Genomic DNA, 19,340 nt, shown 5'->3' on the forward strand with positions numbered 1-19,340 from the left:
GTCCCCTGGGAAAATGTTTGTGAGTTCCCAGGCTTTATAAAATGATCAAACAAAAAAGGAGAAGGAAAGAAATGAATGAATGAATGGGAACCTGCAAAAAAGATATTGGAAAACTAAAGGAAAGGCCCACTGAAGATTACTCATTTTCAGACTGAGATCCAAGGTGCATTCACTCTTAGGGCAATAGAGTGTCTGAAGACAACTAAACCTTTAAGGTCATCCTTAGCGGGTCTAGCAAGATTAATCAACAATAGTATCCTTGACCAGTAACGGTTGACTGTTACTTACCATGTGCCACAGTACCTATTTACGTTCTTTAACAGAGTGTAGTACCGGGCCACCATTACAGGCTATGGGTTTAACAAATGATTTCTATGAGGCCTTATGCCTTTGTTATAACTTTTCATAATAAACAGGTCAGACATATGGAGTGTAACATAACCTTTCTAAATGAACTAGTCAAGCCATTATCTATGGCTTATCACCATAACCTGGTCAGGCCTATAGTACTGCTCCTAAGATGTTAACATCAGGCATTCGGTCCTAAAATTACAAATATGTACAAAGTTACTGTCGGCTAAACTATATACAACTCCTCTCAGAAGGGTCTACAAAAGAATATCACATTGCAGGACTTCAACCCCAAGGGTTTACCAGAGAGGTGATCAACACCAAAACCCTTGCCTAGCATGGTAATGTGGATAGCAAAATATCTGTTCACAGTCTTTAGTATAGTGTTGGAGCAATGCACTCTTAAAAGGACATTGGTTTAAAACAGGCTTTTGTTGTAACTTTTCATAATAACCAGATCAGGCCTGTGGCATCTAATATAACTTTTCCACGGGAGCCATCTCACCCTCTAGCCTTTACTTTTCGCTTGTCACCATATGCGACTCATGCCTTTTGTACTGTGCAAAAGCTTTCCCACAAGGCAACACTAGAGCAAACACTCAGAAAACTACACAAAATTAGTCAGCAAAATAAAAATTCAATCCACCGAAGAGGGCCACAAGGTATTATCACTGTGCAAAGGTTCTAACCCTAGGGTTTGTCAGAGTGGGTAACCAATATCAAAACACTTGTCTACTACAGCAATCGGTGAGATTCCATGTAACTAAATAGCTCTCTACAAGCTTTAACACAATGTAATTACAATTAACCCTTAAAAGCCTATTGGCAGTAACATATTATTTTCCCAATAAATACCCCAAGCTTACTGTGTTTGTCAAATCTTTAAATAATAAATGTACCAGGTCTAAGCCTTGATAATTGAACAGTCTAAGTTGAGCTTAAACTTTTCCACAAGACTAAAGGGACAACATTACCACTCCTTTTTTCAGTATAAACACTCAACTTCTGATAGACATGGCATGCCCAAACCTACAGGAATACTACCTGGCAGCCCATTTGAGATACATCTCCGAGTAGGTCGTGTGGGAGAGTGAGAAGCATTGGTTCCAGATGGTGGCATGTAGACTATTGTGGGACCTTGCCTGGCTGCCCCAGCACTCCTGACCTCGAAGTGCATACATTGCGGCGCCGACTAAAACAGTCCTTGAAATTTGGGATAAAATACTGACTTAATTTACGTCCCCGAATACCCCTATTGCAAGAAATCCAGAATTCTGCCTGGGCCTCCCAGCACAGGCGTTAGGTGTATGGAGCGATGGGGAGTGCCGGACAATACGCTACCTATTTGCAGGGAATGGACCTCAGTTTGTGTGTGGTTGGGTTGTTTGTATCTATCCCTCATCTGTAGGTAGTTCTATGGTCATTGAGTTTGAGCGCCATCACTCTGTCTTGTTGGACAATGGTTCCTCCATCATAAAAACTGTACATTACGAGCTGAGCACACCATGGAAAGCCACATGACATTGGAAGTCTGCCAAACAAAACGATTAGTCTGAATTGGCATTATCTCCAAAAGGCCGAGATAGGACAACAGTAAAAATAAATGTAAGGGTTCCTGCCTTATACCAGTCTCGATGCAATGCACTTCCTATGTTGCCTCCCGTATAGACTCTGAGTGTAACTATTAATATATCTCTATGAATTAATTGCAGTATTCCACTGTTAATCTGTAAATTAGTCTTTAAATAATGTAATCTACTGTTTCACAGAGTATTTACATATTCTTAAATTGCATATTTTTTTAGCTGGCATTCATATATTGTCTGATGTAGTGGATAAAAAGGCACACTTTGCACATATTCAGTGTGAGCTTAGCTGAGATCAAACAGGACTGTCTGGAGTAAAAACATGTAGAAACCTAGTAGTCTGTAGTGAAGAACTGGTGTGTGGTGTGGCACTGTCTGCTTTCTGAGGTGTGTACTCTGGATAGAGTGATCAGTAGGAAGTCCGCAAGCACTGAGGCAGCTTCTCTGGATTATAACTGTAACCTTTGTGAGCTGTTTGAGTTACTTACTGAAGGGTCAGCTGAATAGATATTCAGCCTCATCTCTTTAGGATGTGTATTATAACATAAGCTTCTCAATGTACTTGCCATGATGTTGTAGCATGTAGAGGTTGTCGGCTCTCCCTGAACCAATGGCACCATCGTTGACATATTCTGTGTTCGTGGTGGCCTATTGGGGCCAGACCCATGCTTAGCGGACACCCAGTAAGATGTGCAGTGGGATATAGGCCTTTGGAAGGTATAAATCTACCATCTGTGTGTCTCATTGTATATCTAGTTTTGCTTCTATTCTTGTCTATAAAAAACAGATGTGCGTTGTCACATTAAGAGCAGCAGTTGATTTTTCGACGTGCAGGAGTGGGCCCACCACCTTCTTCTCCACTGGCTACCTAAAATGAGCCTTGTAAATTTTGGATCTCATATCTTTCACTATATTTGATAGATCTGAAAATAAAATTTACATTTATGACTACGCAGGAACTTTACAAAATAGATACAAAGTGTTCCCAATAAGGTGCGTGTGATATGAGTGTGTGTGTGTGTGCTGTGCTGTCTCCGAGCCAGCTGCGAATGGGACATGTGTGGTCACTGCTCACCACCCAGCAGCCTGTGGGAGAGATCACGTGTGGTCATTGCTCACCACCCAGCAGCCCATGGGAGAGATCACGTGGGTGGTCACTGCTCCCCACCCAGCAGCTGTTTGGGAGAGATCACGTGTGGTCATTGCTCACCACCGAGCAGCCTGTGTGAGAAGTTACGTGTGGTCAGTGCTCACCACCGAGCAGCCTATGGGAGAGATCACGTGTGGTCACATGTGGTCAGTGCTCACTACCGAGAAGCTTGAGGGAGAGATCACGTGTGGTCACTGCTCACCGCCGAGCAGCCCGTGGGAGAAATCACACGTGTGGTCACTGCTCCCCACCCAGCAACCGATGGGAGAGATCACGTGTGGTCATTGCTCACCACCCAGCAGCCCATGGGAGAGATCACGTGGGTGGTCACTGCTCCCCACCCAGTAGCTGTTTGGGGGAGATCACGTGTGGTCATTGCTCACCACCAAGCAGCCTGTGTAAGAGATCATGTGTGGTCAGTGCTCACCACAATGCAGCCTGTGGGAGAGATCACCTGTGGTCAGTGCTCATCAGCGAGCATCCTGTGAGAGAGAGCAGGTTAGTGGTCACTGCTCCCCACCCAGCTGCCGGTGGGAGAGATAACATGTGTGGTCACTGCTCGCCACCCAGCAGCCGTTGGGAGAGATCACCTGTGGTCAGTGATCACCACCAAGCAGCCTGTGGTAGAGATCACATGTGGTCACTGCTCCCCACCCAGCAGCCTGTGTGAGAGATCACGTGTGGTCAGTGCTCACCACCGAGCAGCCTGTGGGAGAGATCACGTGTGTGGTCACTGCTCCCCACCCAGCAGCCATTGGCAGTGTTGGAATGGTAAGGCGGGCACTCGGGCAATAGCTGAGGAGCCGGTATCCGAGTTCCAGCTGTGGGCTGCTTTTTTGGGCAGCCTCGTGCCCGATTTGTGCGCTGTTGTTCGGATGCTGCCAGCGGCCCAGTGCATGCCTGAGTGGCCTTTCTGGAGGCGGATTGATGTATATTAACCCCCTTTTATCACCTGGCGGAGGTGTCACTCCTTTTCTCTCGCGGGGCCAGCCCATTAATGTATGCATATTGTGGGGGGCCTGATAAACAGTGGCCTCGCTTGTTTTCAGGTGTGTTTCACCTGTGTGGACTAAACCATGCATTTTTGTGAAATCTAAGTAAAGTTAAGAAAACCTGCCCCTGTCAGAGACCCCCCTCTTTTTTTTTTTTTATAAAACTTCGCCGAAGCAGTGTTTTGCGGAAAGACAATATGCAAATGTGGGACACTTTTTTTTGCGAGCCCGGCCGATATTTAATCCCAAACCAACCCTGGCCGTTGGGAGAGCGAGATCCGCTCGGGAAGCAGCCTCTTCTCAGAGCCCTGAGCCGAAGGGAGCCAGTAATACACTCCTGGATTGACAGTTTATGTGTTGCAAGTGAAGGCAATGGACTTGGGGAAAGGCATTACAGGGAATAATCTAGTCATATCTTCAATTTAAACATCAGGGGAAATGTTTCCAAATCTTAAAGATTTATGAGTTTCCAGCCGGCCTCTCGCGGCCTGTAAACAATCCTCGCTCGCCGCCGTGGCGGCTGGATTTGGGCATCGCAGTAATCCTTCCCTGCCTCCGATTTGCCAAATAGAAAGGGACACATATGATAAAAATGTCAGCGCACTCTACATGTCAGGGCGCTAACAGGATTACACGTCAGTTCTTAATGTCGCGCTCTGTTTTGCTCGCCATGAATGGCTGCATTATTGCTCACAGGAACCTCGCCGTAATATATGGTAAGAGACAAGTAGCTCTTTATGGCCACTGATTATTCGCTTTGAATGAAACCTGTGATTTATGTCCATTTAACTGAAAAGCCTTGTAAATTCCCAGTGCTGCATTTTTCCTCAACAGAGAATGAGTCAAGCGAAAGTGACAAGTAGGTTGGCGTGGAAATGTGCAGTGCATGGCGGAGTTATATTTAATATACCTGACATGAAAAGCGCGCACTCACCGGCAGCGCCTTAAGGAAGAGTGAAGGAGACATTAGCATGCAATATGTCTGCCACGTTTAGTGTGATCGCCGACGACGCCAGCCCCAAATACGCTCACACTTGAATACAGCGCCTTGAAAACAAATCCTGCTTCGCGCTTTAGCATCCGTGCGCGGGTTGAATTCTTGTCACGGATGTGTGTACCCCCATCATACTGTTGGTATGATGCATATGACTGCACAAGGGAATGGGTGCACATCAATTTGCATCCCTTAGAATAAGTATATTTTTATGCATGTGGGTTATTTATACCTGCTGTGGTAACTCATATTTTAATAATATCATACCCGGTGTTGTTTACTTCTCTTCAAATGCATCAAATAATGAGAGAGAGAAAAAAATAGGGAAACAGAGAAAGAAGGTGGGTGCGTGCTCACACGTGTCTGTCTTTTGATGATTCATGAGGCTTTTTTGCCTTTCTAGGCGCTGTACAAATAACAGGTATTTAGTATTCAATGTACGGAACTCCGACAGACCTTGTTGGCAGGGCTTTAAGTGGGATAAAAAAAACTGGGGCTGTCTCGAAGGGGAGTGGCCGATGTATTTAAGGGCGTGGCTTAAGCACTTGAGCTAAAAATCTGTGCTTCACCAGGGGTGCCTCCTGGCTGGTATTTTGCTGTTTCTGTCATTGCATCCAGATATATAATACAACAAATAACATTACTCTTACAACAAGCCAGAACTATTGGGTTTGTCAATGGTTGTTAGTTGCATAAGATAAATAAACAACAACTAAGGCTTTATTCTATAGAGCATTAAAAATGCTTCAGTTGTGAAATGCTGGGACTGTGAAAGAACTAAACAGAGTCTTTTTGGAGTGACTTCAAAGGCAGTGAACTGCTGCAGAGTTAAGATTTTTTTTTCACCCTATGGGTGAGGGATAAATTTAAGAGCCCGGTAGGGACCCGTCTCAGCACCTGTTTTTCTAGAATTGCCCGTGCTGAGCGCCAGCAGAACCCGGCCCACTTAAAGCCCTGCTTATTGGAATTCGAACTGCACCTCACAGCAAAGCCATTTTTCTGTCAATCTTGAGATGTGAAGGACAGCAGGTGTAAAGGGAGCTACTCCCCTTCTGTGCATTTATTGAACTGCTGCACTTGGTACATTAAAGAGACAGACAACCCACTGCAATGTACATTTAGAGAAACACATCTATCAACACACAATTATTGTTGGCGTCTGTGAATAAATATATATATTTGTTTCTTTTTTGAGAAAGTTGTACGTGCCAAAGCGCGTCTGTCTGGTGTTTTAACGTGTTGGCCTATTAAAAAGTAATAAGGATACTCCTGGCATGCGCTTCATTGCTTGTGGTCCACCTTCACCTTCACAACGGGAACACAGGGGCATAACACAGGTCCCCACAGCCTCCGAGCTGCAGGGGGCCCCCTCAGCACAGTACTTAGGCCCTAGAGCTCCAGATTAAATCGGGAGCGGGGCCCCTCTATGTAAGTGGCAGGGGGGCCCCCTCAACTTTCGTTATGCCTCTGCGAGACCACCTCCGTGTGTGTGTATATATATATATATAATCTCAAGATCCCACGGGATCGAAACGCGTCATGCTGATGGTGGACTGTGGCTGAAAATAAATCTACTTTGCACCTACTTGGGTCCTGGCTCCTCTGTTTCCTGCGGCAACGTGTGGTCTGATCGAAGGGACGAAGGAAGTACGCTGATATATATATATATGTAATTCTTTTCAAAATCAAAAACAAAAAATCTTGGCTAGCAGCTGATCTAAAAAGAGCAATAGTGCATAGAGAAAATGCTTCATCTTTTGATCAACTTCAACACTGAAGATGATAATTAAAGAGCAGCATATATTTCAGACTCCAATCTGTGTATACATTTATATATATATATATACATATATACACACACACGCACATATATATATACTCGCACACACACATATTTACATTTGTATATATGCATATTTTTTTTGATGTGAATGTTAAAAAAAAAAAAAACAACGGAGCGCTCTGTCCTCATCCTTGTGCCCGAAAAAACCACTCTGCTGAAGGGCCAGCGCCGCGGCGTGTGGTGCTGGGTTACCACGGGCAGTGCCCCGAGTCTGCCCCTGGGCTCTACGGGGTCAGCCATTCATGGCGTGTACAATATTGTCCGGTTGGCAAGGATACCAGGCGGCCAGGTTTGTAACCGGCCTATTTATAATTCAGCAGCCGGCCCGTGCATTAATGAACCCGTAATGAGCTGCTGTGAAGACTGAATGAAGCGGCGCCCCATCACCCCGCGCGAGTGGCCGTCCGCACATCTGCAGCAAGGCTTGTACTGACTCGGACCCGCAGCCTCCTCAGTGGACTCTTTCCCATCCCCCGTTATCTGTGGGGGCAGGTGCTCGGCAGGCTGAGAGATAGCTAATTAGGACCTGCTGGAAGAAAGGCAAATCCCGGGTCATTCCTAAAGAAGGTCCCCGAGTCTGTTCTGCCCTTTGTCTAAACCCCACGGTCACAAAAATGGCCATTGTGGTTCTAAGCGCCTCCAAAATCTGCTGCGAATATGCTTCATATTAACTTTAGTTTGTGAATGCACAGCTGGCGCTAAAAACACGTACCCAGACTCACCAGGCCTTGTAATCTGGGAATGAAAACCGGCTGTACTTTTGAAAATTGCCTTCTAAGTTTTAAACCATATGAAACCGTAGCAGGCAGCTTGCCTTTTTATGTTTCATTTTACCCTGTAAGTGTCCTTTTTCTGAGCACTGTAAATGCAAGATATTACCATTAACTAACGGCCTCGGAAGTTTGTCTCACTGCCAGTCAACCAACATGTATTTGTCATAACTTTTCATTTGCAGTTTTGTCATGTGGTCATATGCCAATATGTTTAAAGGCCACAATGAAAACAACACTAACTAGATAGCAAAAACTAAGGAGTATTGCCCTAAAAATGAGACCGAAATGGTTTTTACATAATGTGGGCGGGCGTGCTCTTTATCAAGAACTTATGCACATAGACACGATGTAAAAAAAAAAATGACTACTCTTATCGTCAATTATTAATTTTTGAATGATGTACCCTTTTTTTGTCCCAATTCAATAGTGAGCCCACAGTTGGGCACATCTAGGTACAGTAGATTGCCATTCGATGACATGGGCTTGATTTATGGAAGGGATCGAACTGTTCAGTCTCAATGAGGAGTGCGTTGATACATAGGGGCCTTGACCCTTTATCTTCACCACTGCCTCAGCCGCCAGATTGAACCTCACCTTCTCCTCTATGAGACCTCCTTCCTCATCAGCACTTTAGTGATCAGCCAGTGCCTCCTCGATGGACTCCCACCACAAGAGCACTCGTTATCCATTAGGTAGCAAGTTCCTCCACGACGGACTCCCACCACGAGAGCACTCTTCACTCTTTAGGTAGCCAGTGCCACCTCGAGGAACTCCCACCACAAGAGCACTCGTCACCCATTAGGTAGCCAGTGCCTCCTCGAGGGACTCCCACCACGAGAGTACTCGTCACCCTCTAGGTAGCCAGGTGCCTCCTCGCGGGACTCTCACCACGAGAGCACTCGTCATCCATTAGGTAGCAAGTTCTTCCACAACGGACTCCCACCACGAGAGCACTCTTCACCCTTTAGGTAGCCAATGCCACCTCGAGGAACTCCAACCACAAGAGCACTCGTCACCCATTAGGTAGCCAGTGCCTCCTCGAGGGACTCCCACCACGAGAGTACTCATCACCCAATAAGTAGCTGGTGCCTCCTTGAGGGACTTCCTCCACAAGAGCACTCTTCTCCCTTTAGGCAGGGCCGAACTCGCCGTTGCGGGCACCGGGCAATCCCCCGGTGCGCCGCAAGGGTAGGGGCCGGTTTTGGGCCCCTGGGGGCCGTTTTTGTTACAGGGCTGTTTTTGCAGCATAGCTGCAAAATCGGCAGAAAACCGTCCCCAGCAAAGAGCTCGGTCGCACCCCCAACCTCCCCCTGGGGGGCCGGCCGAGCACTTTCCAGGGCCGGTTTTGGTTCCCAGTCCGGCCCTGCCTGTAGGTAGCTAGATGCTTCCTTGAGGGACTCCCACCACAAGAGTACTTGTCACCCTTTAGGTAGCCAGGTGCCTCTTTGAGGGACTCCCGCCACAATAGCACTCGTTACCCATTAGGTAGCCGGTGCCTCCTCAAGGGACTCTCACCACGAGAGCACTTGTCACACTTTAGGCATCTAGTGCCTCCTCGAGAGACTCTCACCACAAGAGCACTCTTCACCCTTTAGGTAGCCAGTGCCTCCTCGAGCAACTCCCACCACAAGAGCACTCGTCACCCATTAGATATCTAGTGCCTTCTCGAAGGACTCCCACTACAAGAGCACTCGTCACCCTTTAGGTATCTAGTGCCTTCTCGAAGGACTCCCACCACAAGAGCACTTGTCACTCGACACCCGTCACTCGTCACCCTCTAGGCAGCCAGGTGCCTCCTCGAGGGACTCCTACCATGAGGGTACTCTTCACCCTTTAGGTAGACAGGTGCCTCCTCGAGGGTCTTGTACCATGAGAGCACTCGTCACCCTCTAGGTACCCAGGTGCCTCCTCGAGGGACTCCCACCATGATAGCACTCTTCACCCTTTAGGTAGACAGGTGCCTCCTTGAGGGACTCCCACCATGAGAGCACTCTTCACCCTTTAGGTAGCCAGGTGCCTCCTCGAGGGTCTTGTACCATGAGAGCACTCGTCACTCTCTAAGTACCCAGGTGCCTCCTCGAGGGACTCCTATCATAAGGGCACTTGTCACCCTTTAGGTAGACAGGTGCCTCCTCGAGGGACTCCCACCATGAGAGCACTCTTCACCCTTTAGGTAGCCAGTGCCCCCTCGAGCAACTCCCACCACAAGAGCACTCGTCACCCTTTAGGTATCTAGTGCCTTATCGAAGGACTCCCACCACAAGAGCACTTGTCACTCGACACCCGTCACTCGTCACCCTCTAGGCAGCCAGGTGCCTCCTCTAGGGACTCCTACCATGAGGGCACTCTTCACCCTTTAGGTAGACAGGTGCCTCCTCGAGGGTCTTGTACCATGAGAGCACTCGTCACCCTCTAGGTACCCAGGTGCCTCCTCGAGGGACTCCCACCATGATAGCACTCTTCACCCTTTAGGTAGACGGGTGCCTCCTTGAGGGACTCCCACAATGAGAGCACTCTTCACCCTTTAGGTAGCCAGGTGCCTCCTCGAGGGTCTTGTACCATGAGAGCACTCGTCACCCTCTAGGTACCCAGGTGCCTCCTCGAGGGACTCCTATCATAAGGGCACTTGTCACCCTTAAGGTAGACAGGTGCCTCCTCGAGGGACTCCCACCATGAGAGCACTCTTCCCCCTTTAGGTATCCAGGTGCCTCCTCGAGGGTCTTGTACCATGAGAGCACTCATCACCCTTTAGGTAGCCTCGTGCCTCCTCGAGGGACTCCCACCACGAGAGCACTCGTCACCCTCTCGGTAGCCAGGTGCCTCCTCGAGGGACTCTCACCACAAGAGCACTCGTCACCCTCTAGGTAGCCAGGTGCCTCCTCGAGGGACTCCCACCACGAGAGCACTCGTCACCCTCTAGGTATCCAGGTGCCTCCTCGAGGGACTCCCACCACAAGAGCACTCGTCACCCTCTAGGTAGCCAGGTGCCTCCTCGAGGGACTCCCACCACGAGAGCACTCGTCACCCTCTAGGTATCCAGGTGCCTCCTCGAGGTACTCCCACCACAAGAGCACTAGTCACCCTTTAGGTATCTAGTGCCTTCTCGAAGGACTCCCACCACAAGAGCACTTGTCACTCGACACCCGTCACTCGTCACCCTCTAGGTACCCAGGTGCCTCCTCGAGGGACTCCTACCATGAGGGTACTCTTCACCCTTTAGGTAGACAGGTGCCTCCTCGAGGGTCTTGTACCATGAGAGCACTCGTCACCCTCTAGGTACCCAGGTGCCTCCTCGAGGGACTCCCACCATGATAGCACTCTTCACCCTTTAGGTAGCCAGGTGCCTCCTTGAGGGACTCCCACAATGAGAGCACTCTTCACCCTTTAGGTAGACAGGTGCCTCCTCGAGGGTCTTGTACCATGAGAGCACTCGTCACCCTCTAGGTACCCAGGTGCCTCCTCGAGGGACTCCCACCATGATAGCACTCTTCACCCTTTAGGTAGACAGGTGCCTCCTTGAGGGACTCCCACAATGAGAGCACTCTTCACCCTTTAGGTAGCCAGGTGCCTCCTTGAGGGACTCCTACCATGAGGGTACTCTTCACCCTTTAGGTAGACAGGTGCCTCCTCGAGGGTCTTGTACCATGAGAGCACTCGTCACCCTCTAGGTACCCAGGTGCCTCCTTGAGGGACTCCCGCCATGAGAGCACTCTTCACCCTTTAGGTAGCCAGTGCCTCCTCGAGCAACTCCCACCACAAGAGCACTCGTCACCCTTTAGGTATCTAGTGCCTTATCGAAGGACTCCCACCACAAGAGCACTTGTCACTCGACACCCGTCACTCGTCACCCTCTAGGCAGCCAGGTGCCTCCTCTAGGGACTCCTACCATGAGGGCACTCTTCACCCTTTAGGTAGACAGGTGCCTCCTCGAGGGTCTTGTACCATGAGAGCACTCGTCACTCTCTAGGTACCCAGGTGCCTCCTCGAGGGACTCCCACCATGATAGCACTCTTCACCCTTTAGGTAGACGGGTGCCTCCTTGAGGGACTCCCACAATGAGAGCACTCTTCACCCTTTAGGTAGACAGGTGCCTCCTCGAGGGTCTTGTACCATGAGAGCACTCGTCACCCTCTAGGTACCCAGGTGCCTCCTCGAGGGACTCCCACAATGAGAGCACTCTTCACCCTTTAGGTAGACAGGTGCCTCCTCGAGGGTCTTGTACCATGAGAGCACTCGTCACCCTCTAGGTACCCAGGTGCCTCCTCGAGGGACTCCCACCATGATAGCACTCTTCACCCTTTAGGTAGACAGGTGCCTCCTTAAGGGACTCCCACAATGAGAGCACTCTTCACCCTTTAGGTAGACAGGTGCCTCCTTGAGGGACTCCCACCATGAGGGCACTCTTCACCCTTTAGGTAGACAGGTGCCTCCTCGAGGGTCTTGTACCATGAGAGCACTCGTCACCCTCTAGGTACCCAGGTGCCTCCTCGAGGGACTCCCACCATGATAGCACTCTTCACCCTTTAGGTAGACAGGTGCCTCCTTGAGGGACTCCCACAATGAGAGCACTCTTCACCCTTTAGGTAGCCAGGTGCCTCCTCGAGGGTCTTGTACCATGAGAGCACTCGTCACCCTCTAGGTACCCAGGTGCCTCCTCGAGGGACTCCCACCATGAGAGCACTCTTCACCCTTTAGGTAGACAGGTGCCTCCTTGAGGGACTCCCACAATGAGAGCACTCTTCACCCTTTAGGTAGCCTCGTGCCTCCTCGAGGGACTCCCACAATGAGAGCACTCTTCACCCTTTAGGTAGCCAGGTGCCTCCTCGAGGGACTCCCACAATGAGAGCACTCTTCACCCTTTAGGTAGCCAGGTGCCTCCTCGAGGGACTCCCACCATGAGAGCACTCTTCACCCTTTAGGTAGACAGGTGCCTCCTTGAGGGACTCCCACAATGAGAGCACTCTTCACCCTTTAGGTAGCCAGGTGCCTCCTTGAGGGACTCCCACAATGAGAGCACTCTTCACCCTTTAGGTAGCCAGGTGCCTCCTCGAGGGTCTTGTACCATGAGAGCACTCGTCACCCTCTAGGTACCCAGGTGCCTCCTCGAGGGACTCCTATCATAAGGGCACTTGTCACCCTTTAGGTAGACAGGTGCCTCCTCGAGGGACTCCCACCATGAGAGCACTCTTCCCCCTTTAGGTATCCAGGTGCCTCCTCGAGGGTCTTGTACCATGAGAGCACTCATCACCCTTTAGGTAGCCTCGTGCCTCCTCGAGGGACTCCCACCACGAGAGCACTCGTCACCCTCTCGGTAGCCAGGTGCCTCCTCGAGGAACTCTCACCACGAGAGCACTCATCACCCTTTAGGGAGCAAGCTTACGCCCTCCCCTCCCTCCATTACTGTCCCTCACCCTCATCTTTTCCTCTTTCTCACTTATTAACAACACCCACATTGCCCTAACATGTTTACTGTTTATAGTTCTCACTTTGGTGCAAGCTGAAGTCTTATTTCTGCTGCTGTTTGTGCCAAATGCAGATAACCTTGACTGGTGTGTACTTTACACGATTATATAAATATAAAAATATAGTCCTGACAAGTTGACACCGAAACAAAGTGAAGAGTTACATTTTTAGAAAACTTAGTAGAGCTCAGCATTCCCCCAAAGTTCAATCTATGGATAGGAGTCCTTGCTTCCCATTTTAAGTCCCACAGGATTCTTTACTCTTCGATGCAGAACAAAATGTCTTAAAGGAATTACACAAACCTGGCATGAAAGTAGAAATGTACTCAAGGAAGTGCCTTTGTTTGGTTTAATTTAAATCTTTTCAGTAGTTTTTGAGACATTAGTGTTTGAAATTAGATTTTTTTTACAGACTTAATACATCTCATAAGATAGAGATATCTGAACGATAACATTGCAGATCTTTTGCAGATTCACAAATGCTATCGGGTCCCATCATCCAGCGCAGATTTGCCAGTCTGACTGCACGTTCATTAATGTGCTGCATTCTGATTGGCTGGCGGTTACAGATACTTTTTAAGTACGCCCACAAATAACCCAAACAGTGCAAATAGCTCTGTGTTTGGAAAAATAAAAATCCGAAATGGGGGTAGGGTGAGCCTACCATGATCACAGGTTAATGTGTGGGGCCCTCAAAGAGACCCTTCTAGAATTAAAGTACATTATACATTTTTTTCAAAGTGGGATTCCCAAATCCTGTGCCGGATTTGTTAAATCTAGTCCCACTGCTGTGCTTGACCAACTGTCACACATGGGGTTTGGCACAGGGCCTTGTTGAAGGTCTGGTCGTCTAGCAAACTCTCTGCTACACATGCCTTACTCAGGAGGGTTGGCTGCCTGCAGCGGGTTGAGATTTAGGCCAGGTTCTATGGCCATGCACAGTGGGGGTTGCCTCCCTCGGCAGGTTGGACACAAGAAACCGTTGCATTGGCTTATGGTTAAAACAATCCTATAAATTCACTTAAATAAACTAAAATTAAAGTGAAATTATGGTTAGCTTTGGTTATATCATTGTAATGTAGGCTTAGAATATCACTTTAAAACACAGCTAAAATGTAGCTATAGTTGCAAATTAAATCTGAAAACAAAGCACTGAAATTCACAAGCTATAACATGCAAAACAGACAGGCAAAAGCCTTAGTCCCGTATGAAATTGAGTGCTTAGGGAAGGAACAGGTAGGGGTAAGTGGGTGGAGGGGAGGCAATGGGAGTGGGCAGGGGAGAAGGAGCAGGGAGGCACTCGATGCTGGGTGCAGGGAGGCCTTTAAAAAGTAATAAAAGCCAGGGACAGGTGAATAAAGCAATGGACACATTTGGGAAGAGGGAAAAGGGAGCAACACATAGTGGTGCTAAGGGGGAGCAGTTTTTAGGGAAAACAGCACACAAGGGAGATAGCCAGGAAATGCATGCACTCTCGAAAGGTAAAGGCAAAAAAGTTCCCTGAATGGGAGTAGTGGAAGGCCATGAGACAGCCTATCAAAAGGATGGTAAAGAGTTTATGCTCCAGGGACTGACAAACATGAGAAAGTGAAAAGAAGCCATTAAATAAGAAGCAAGTAAATAAGAGTGACAAGAAAGTCAACCAATAATAGGCAATGGGCGGAGTCTACGGCCATTGATGGTTTTTAGTGTGGTCCTCAAGAGGCTTTCACCTCCAGACAGCCAAAAGCTGTCTGCTAGATAAGACCCAAAAACAACTGTGCATATTTCTCTTAAGGTTTAACATACTATTAACTTGTATTATGCCTAAAGGCTTGATTACTTTTGCCAAAATATTTCTGATTTCCTTTTCTGAATCTTGCCCAGTGTCTCTCGGCTTAGGAAATGTCAGCGTTTGGATCTGAAAGCAGAAATGAAGCCATGTGTCCCTTGGTTCAGTCTTTATCGTAACTAAAGTTGATGTCTGTTTGTTGGTGGGCAATAGTTCTTAAGTCACAAATAAACATAGTGATTGTGGACATTTTTCTTTTCAACATACATACATTTCATTATCCGAAGTTGGTAGTACAAAGGATTTAATTTTTCAGGCACAAAGTCCTCCTAGTGGGCTTGTACTTGGCTTTGGGCAACACATCCTAAATAGCAGGTAAAACCTTCCTTCTACTGTCTCATAATTATGGTTACTTCGTGTATGATCACTTCCCAGCATCTGTGTTAACTATGATGATGCTCTTGATATCCAGGGCTTCACAAGTCCACAGAGTGCTGCATGGAATAGAAAGGGAAGCTTACTGATTTAAAAGACTACTCTGTCCAAATTTCTTCTACAATTTAACAAGCTTATTTTCAGATAACTTAAGATATTTATGCAGGAATGATTATCTTAGTGGTTTAGAACGAAGTAAGAAAAGGATTGTTTTATTTGCAGCTTTTTCCATTATCACAGGTAGCTGTCTTGCTTTTTTCTGTTTGCCACCTCATTATGAAATTCGTAGCAATTTGTTTTCTTTATAGCATGCTTTCAAGACTTTCAGCTGAGTCTGTAGTGTTTTTGTTGTAGGAAGCAGGACTGATTCAGCTGCTTACTACTAAATAGGTACTTACTACCATATCAAAAAAGGGAGTAGGAATATAATCGCAGCTACCATTAAAAAAGTAAAGTATTGGTGAACAAAACCCCACATAACCTGCTTGTTTATTAGATATATGGTTTTGATTACCCAGTCAACATATTCTTCCATCTGGAGGTCTTGATTATACTTCTCAGTATTTTCAGAGGTCCTTCTTTTCTGCTTCCATCAACCCTTTGCTTCTCTCTTCCTACTATTGAGTATCTCCATTCCTCTTTCCTTCACAGTGTGTTTCTTATCCATTCCTTGATATGCTATCTGACCAACCCTGCAAGATCAAAGAATCCTAGAGCTGCTCCTTTCTGGGGCTGATTTTCTCTGTACCTATATGCTAATGAGAGGGCCCAGCGAAATCCAGATATGTTCTGTGTATTTGTAAAGTGCCCTATCACCCACGAGGGTATCCTGGCACTGAGCACGTATGTGGCCCGAGTCCCACCTATGGTCGGTTGATTAATTGAAAAGCTACGTTTTCAGCTCCTTGTGGAATTCAAGAAATTCCAGGAGCAGGAAAATGACCAAGATTATTTCTGGAAACTCAATATGAGGCTAATAGTGTGCGTTTTGAAAAATATTTTATGTGCTCTAAACATTACTGCTAGAAAATAGGTCTTTCTTTCGTCTAAAAAGTACAAGGGTTCAGTTTCTGAATATCACCAAGTGTTGAGAAGGTTCACAGTAGAAAGTTTCTACATGCAATCTTTAACAATGTATATTAATATATTTAAAGCCGAAAAGTGGGTTTGTACTAGTAAAGTTGGATTATTGTTCAGTATGCTAAATTACTTTAATGCCACAGCAATATTTGATTTGAACTCAAAATAATGTTCTTTTTAAAATTTATTTTGTGTAGGCCTCAGTATTCGCGGAGCACAGGAAGAGGACCCCCCAGATCCGCAGCTAATGAGACTGGACAATATGCTTTTGGCAGAGGGAGTTTCGGGACCAGAAAAAGGTGGTGGATCAGCAGCAGCAGCTGCTGCAGCGGCAGCGTCTGGAGGGTCTTCTGATAATTCTATCGAACATTCCGATTACAGAGCCAAGCTGACCCAGATCAGACAAATATATCACACGGAGCTGGAGAAATACGAACAGGTCAGACATCTCGTTGATATTACATTTGGCTTCAGAGGCAATTTGACTATTCAGTTTTCTTTAGCTTCATAAAAGGTAGAAGTATAGACATATGTTCTCACAAGATTGCATGATTTATAAGATCTTTCCTTTTTGTACATTGTCTTAATTTGAGTGTTTTTATATATTGGGCACTAAGTGACTGCAGTACAGAAAAACAGACTATTCAGGTGAGATTTTGGGTTCAAAAATTGTTTTTTGTGATGGGTTATTGACAAAATACTATAGTATCCTTTACTTCGCGCAGAAGAATCTACCAGGCGTTATTCCACCAAATCATATTTTGGCCAAAATGATCAGGCTAGTTAGCACTAGAGGGTCCTAAGAAAAAGTGCACTTTAAAATTTTTATAAATTTAATAATAATACATAATACTTAGATTTTGATTCACTAAGAATGCCAGAAATTCCTCCCGTATGGGTACTCCAATATTTGAAGCGAACTTCCAACTGCTTTTGAATTAAGAAAGAATTCAATGAATACTCCAAGGATGTTGAAACTGTCACATTTTTCTGCAAGTACTCAGGGAATGGGAATAAAGGGAGTGTATATTTCCAAATGCAAAGTAATTACGAACTTGTTTTTCTTCACCATTGAGTGTTTCAGTGTGGCAAACTGCCTGCAGATGTTTTGTGAATTACAACATTGAATATGTCCTGGTAAAGTTGGCATTAAGTACCTTAGTAACACTTAAGTGCACTGATAGCTCTGTGAATCTGCCGAATACGTTTTGCGCAATTACGAAACCATTCCTTTTTGACACATGCACAATCATTACCTCCTCGTTAGTCTTTCTCGCCACATGACTAACAAAGTGAACTCATGTGGCGAGGAAAACTATACTCGGAGTAATGAAGATTACCGGTAAGTAACCGGGGCATTACCTCCTCGTTAGTCTTCCTCGCCACATGAGTTAACTTTGTTAGTCATGTGACGATGAAGACTATACTCGGAGTAATGAAGATTACCGGTAAGTAACCGGGGCATTACCATTGAGCCATTAACAACAAACAGTAAATAACAAATTTATAATGTAGTTATCCTGGTAGTCTTTAAAACAACAACCTTTCAATGGGGCTATTGAGCAAGCTACAACATAGTTTCTATTGTTGAGTCACGCTCCCATGTACCCATCTGCATCTCCTTAATTTTCTCCTACAGCTTCCACCCCTTCCATCACCAAAGCTCAGTTAATGATGATTTAATCAGGAGCATTCTACATTCCACCTGTATGTTTTTCATAAATGTATTTTGAGAATTTTTCATAATGTACTCTGACAGCTCTTTCTTGTTTTCTGAGACTAGTAATTTTAAGTCAAAAGATTCATTGTAAATGTTATCTTACTCAACATGGAGATTAATGTAGAATCTACAGATTATATTTCTGATCCGAATTGCAATTGAATTCGGAATTCCGTTGTATACCCACGTGAATCAGTGTAAACTGAAGGGGTCTCCTTCAAAAATCTGTATGCCAAAAGTTGAATTTGTGAGCAATATTTACAAGTTACAATTCTCAGAATCATTGTTTGCTGTGAATCCTGAAATTCCTCATAGTACAGAAAATGTGCAAACAATAGTGGAAAACATTAACCTGCAACGGGTTCCAAGATCCCACCGAAAATCCACATATTTTTCATAGCATCAAAGTGGAAGCACTTGGATATGACCAACTTGAAGCTTTGCTGTTGTGAAAAATCAAGTGTTTGAATTTGCACTCGGCACCACTAAGGATTCTACAGTGCTTTATCCAGGCTTACTACTATTTGTTGAAGGCAGGAGTTCAACCTCATGCGAACACACACACTCTCTCTCACACACACATACACACTCCATCACACAGACACACATATATATCTATATACGTATGTGTGTGTGTGTGTGTAAAATACATATATCAATAATTATTTATACTTTAGGTTCCACGAAAGCGAAAGGCTGTCACTATTTTCCTCCACAATTCTATGACTTAACAATTCTACCCTTTCTCACTGGACATGCAACCACATATATTCCCAGGAGTGAGTTCAAACAGAACAGACGATCATGTAAATGAGGCTGTAATTTACTTTCAGTATGGTAACAAAATCACTTTGCCTGAAGTGTAGGCATCTTTCTCAAGGATGTACCCAGATTTTAATTATCTAAATGTAAATACTTAACGAATTTTACTTAGAGTAATGAGCTAAAGTGCACACCACATAAATGAGATGTTCTAATTAATCATGTATGAACTACTGGTTTAAAGGAAAGCTCTCTGAATTCAGTGAATGTTGGGCTTTTGCCAACTTGCTAATCAATCCTTGCGTTCATAGATGGTTTGACTTGATGCGGTGTCAGGCATTCAGCAAATGTTATAGGGATATCACGAATTTGTACAGAAAGAAAATGTTTAGTTTTAACCCTTTAATATTCGCACAATGTA

General features: G+C 46.0%; 1 protein-coding gene across 7 annotated transcripts in view; it reads left to right on the forward strand.

Annotated features, from left to right (window-relative positions):
* PBX3 (PBX homeobox 3) overlaps positions 1–19,340 on the forward strand; it is a 330,520-nt gene that overhangs the window by 206,230 nt on the left and 104,950 nt on the right. For all 7 annotated transcript variants that reach the window (XR_013595130.1, XR_013595131.1, XM_078646095.1 and 4 more), the window contains exon 3: positions 16,635–16,876. Coding sequence is in view for 5 of the 7 variants with exons in the window: in XM_078646095.1 (XP_078502221.1) it covers positions 16,635–16,876 (242 nt within the window). In the remaining 2 variants the exon portion in view is untranslated. The remainder of the gene's footprint in view (positions 1–16,634; positions 16,877–19,340) is intronic.

Source organism: Lissotriton helveticus, chromosome 5_1 (genome assembly GCF_964261635.1).
Source record: "Lissotriton helveticus chromosome 5_1, aLisHel1.1, whole genome shotgun sequence".
NCBI classification, from domain to species: Eukaryota; Metazoa; Chordata; class Amphibia; order Caudata; family Salamandridae; genus Lissotriton; species Lissotriton helveticus.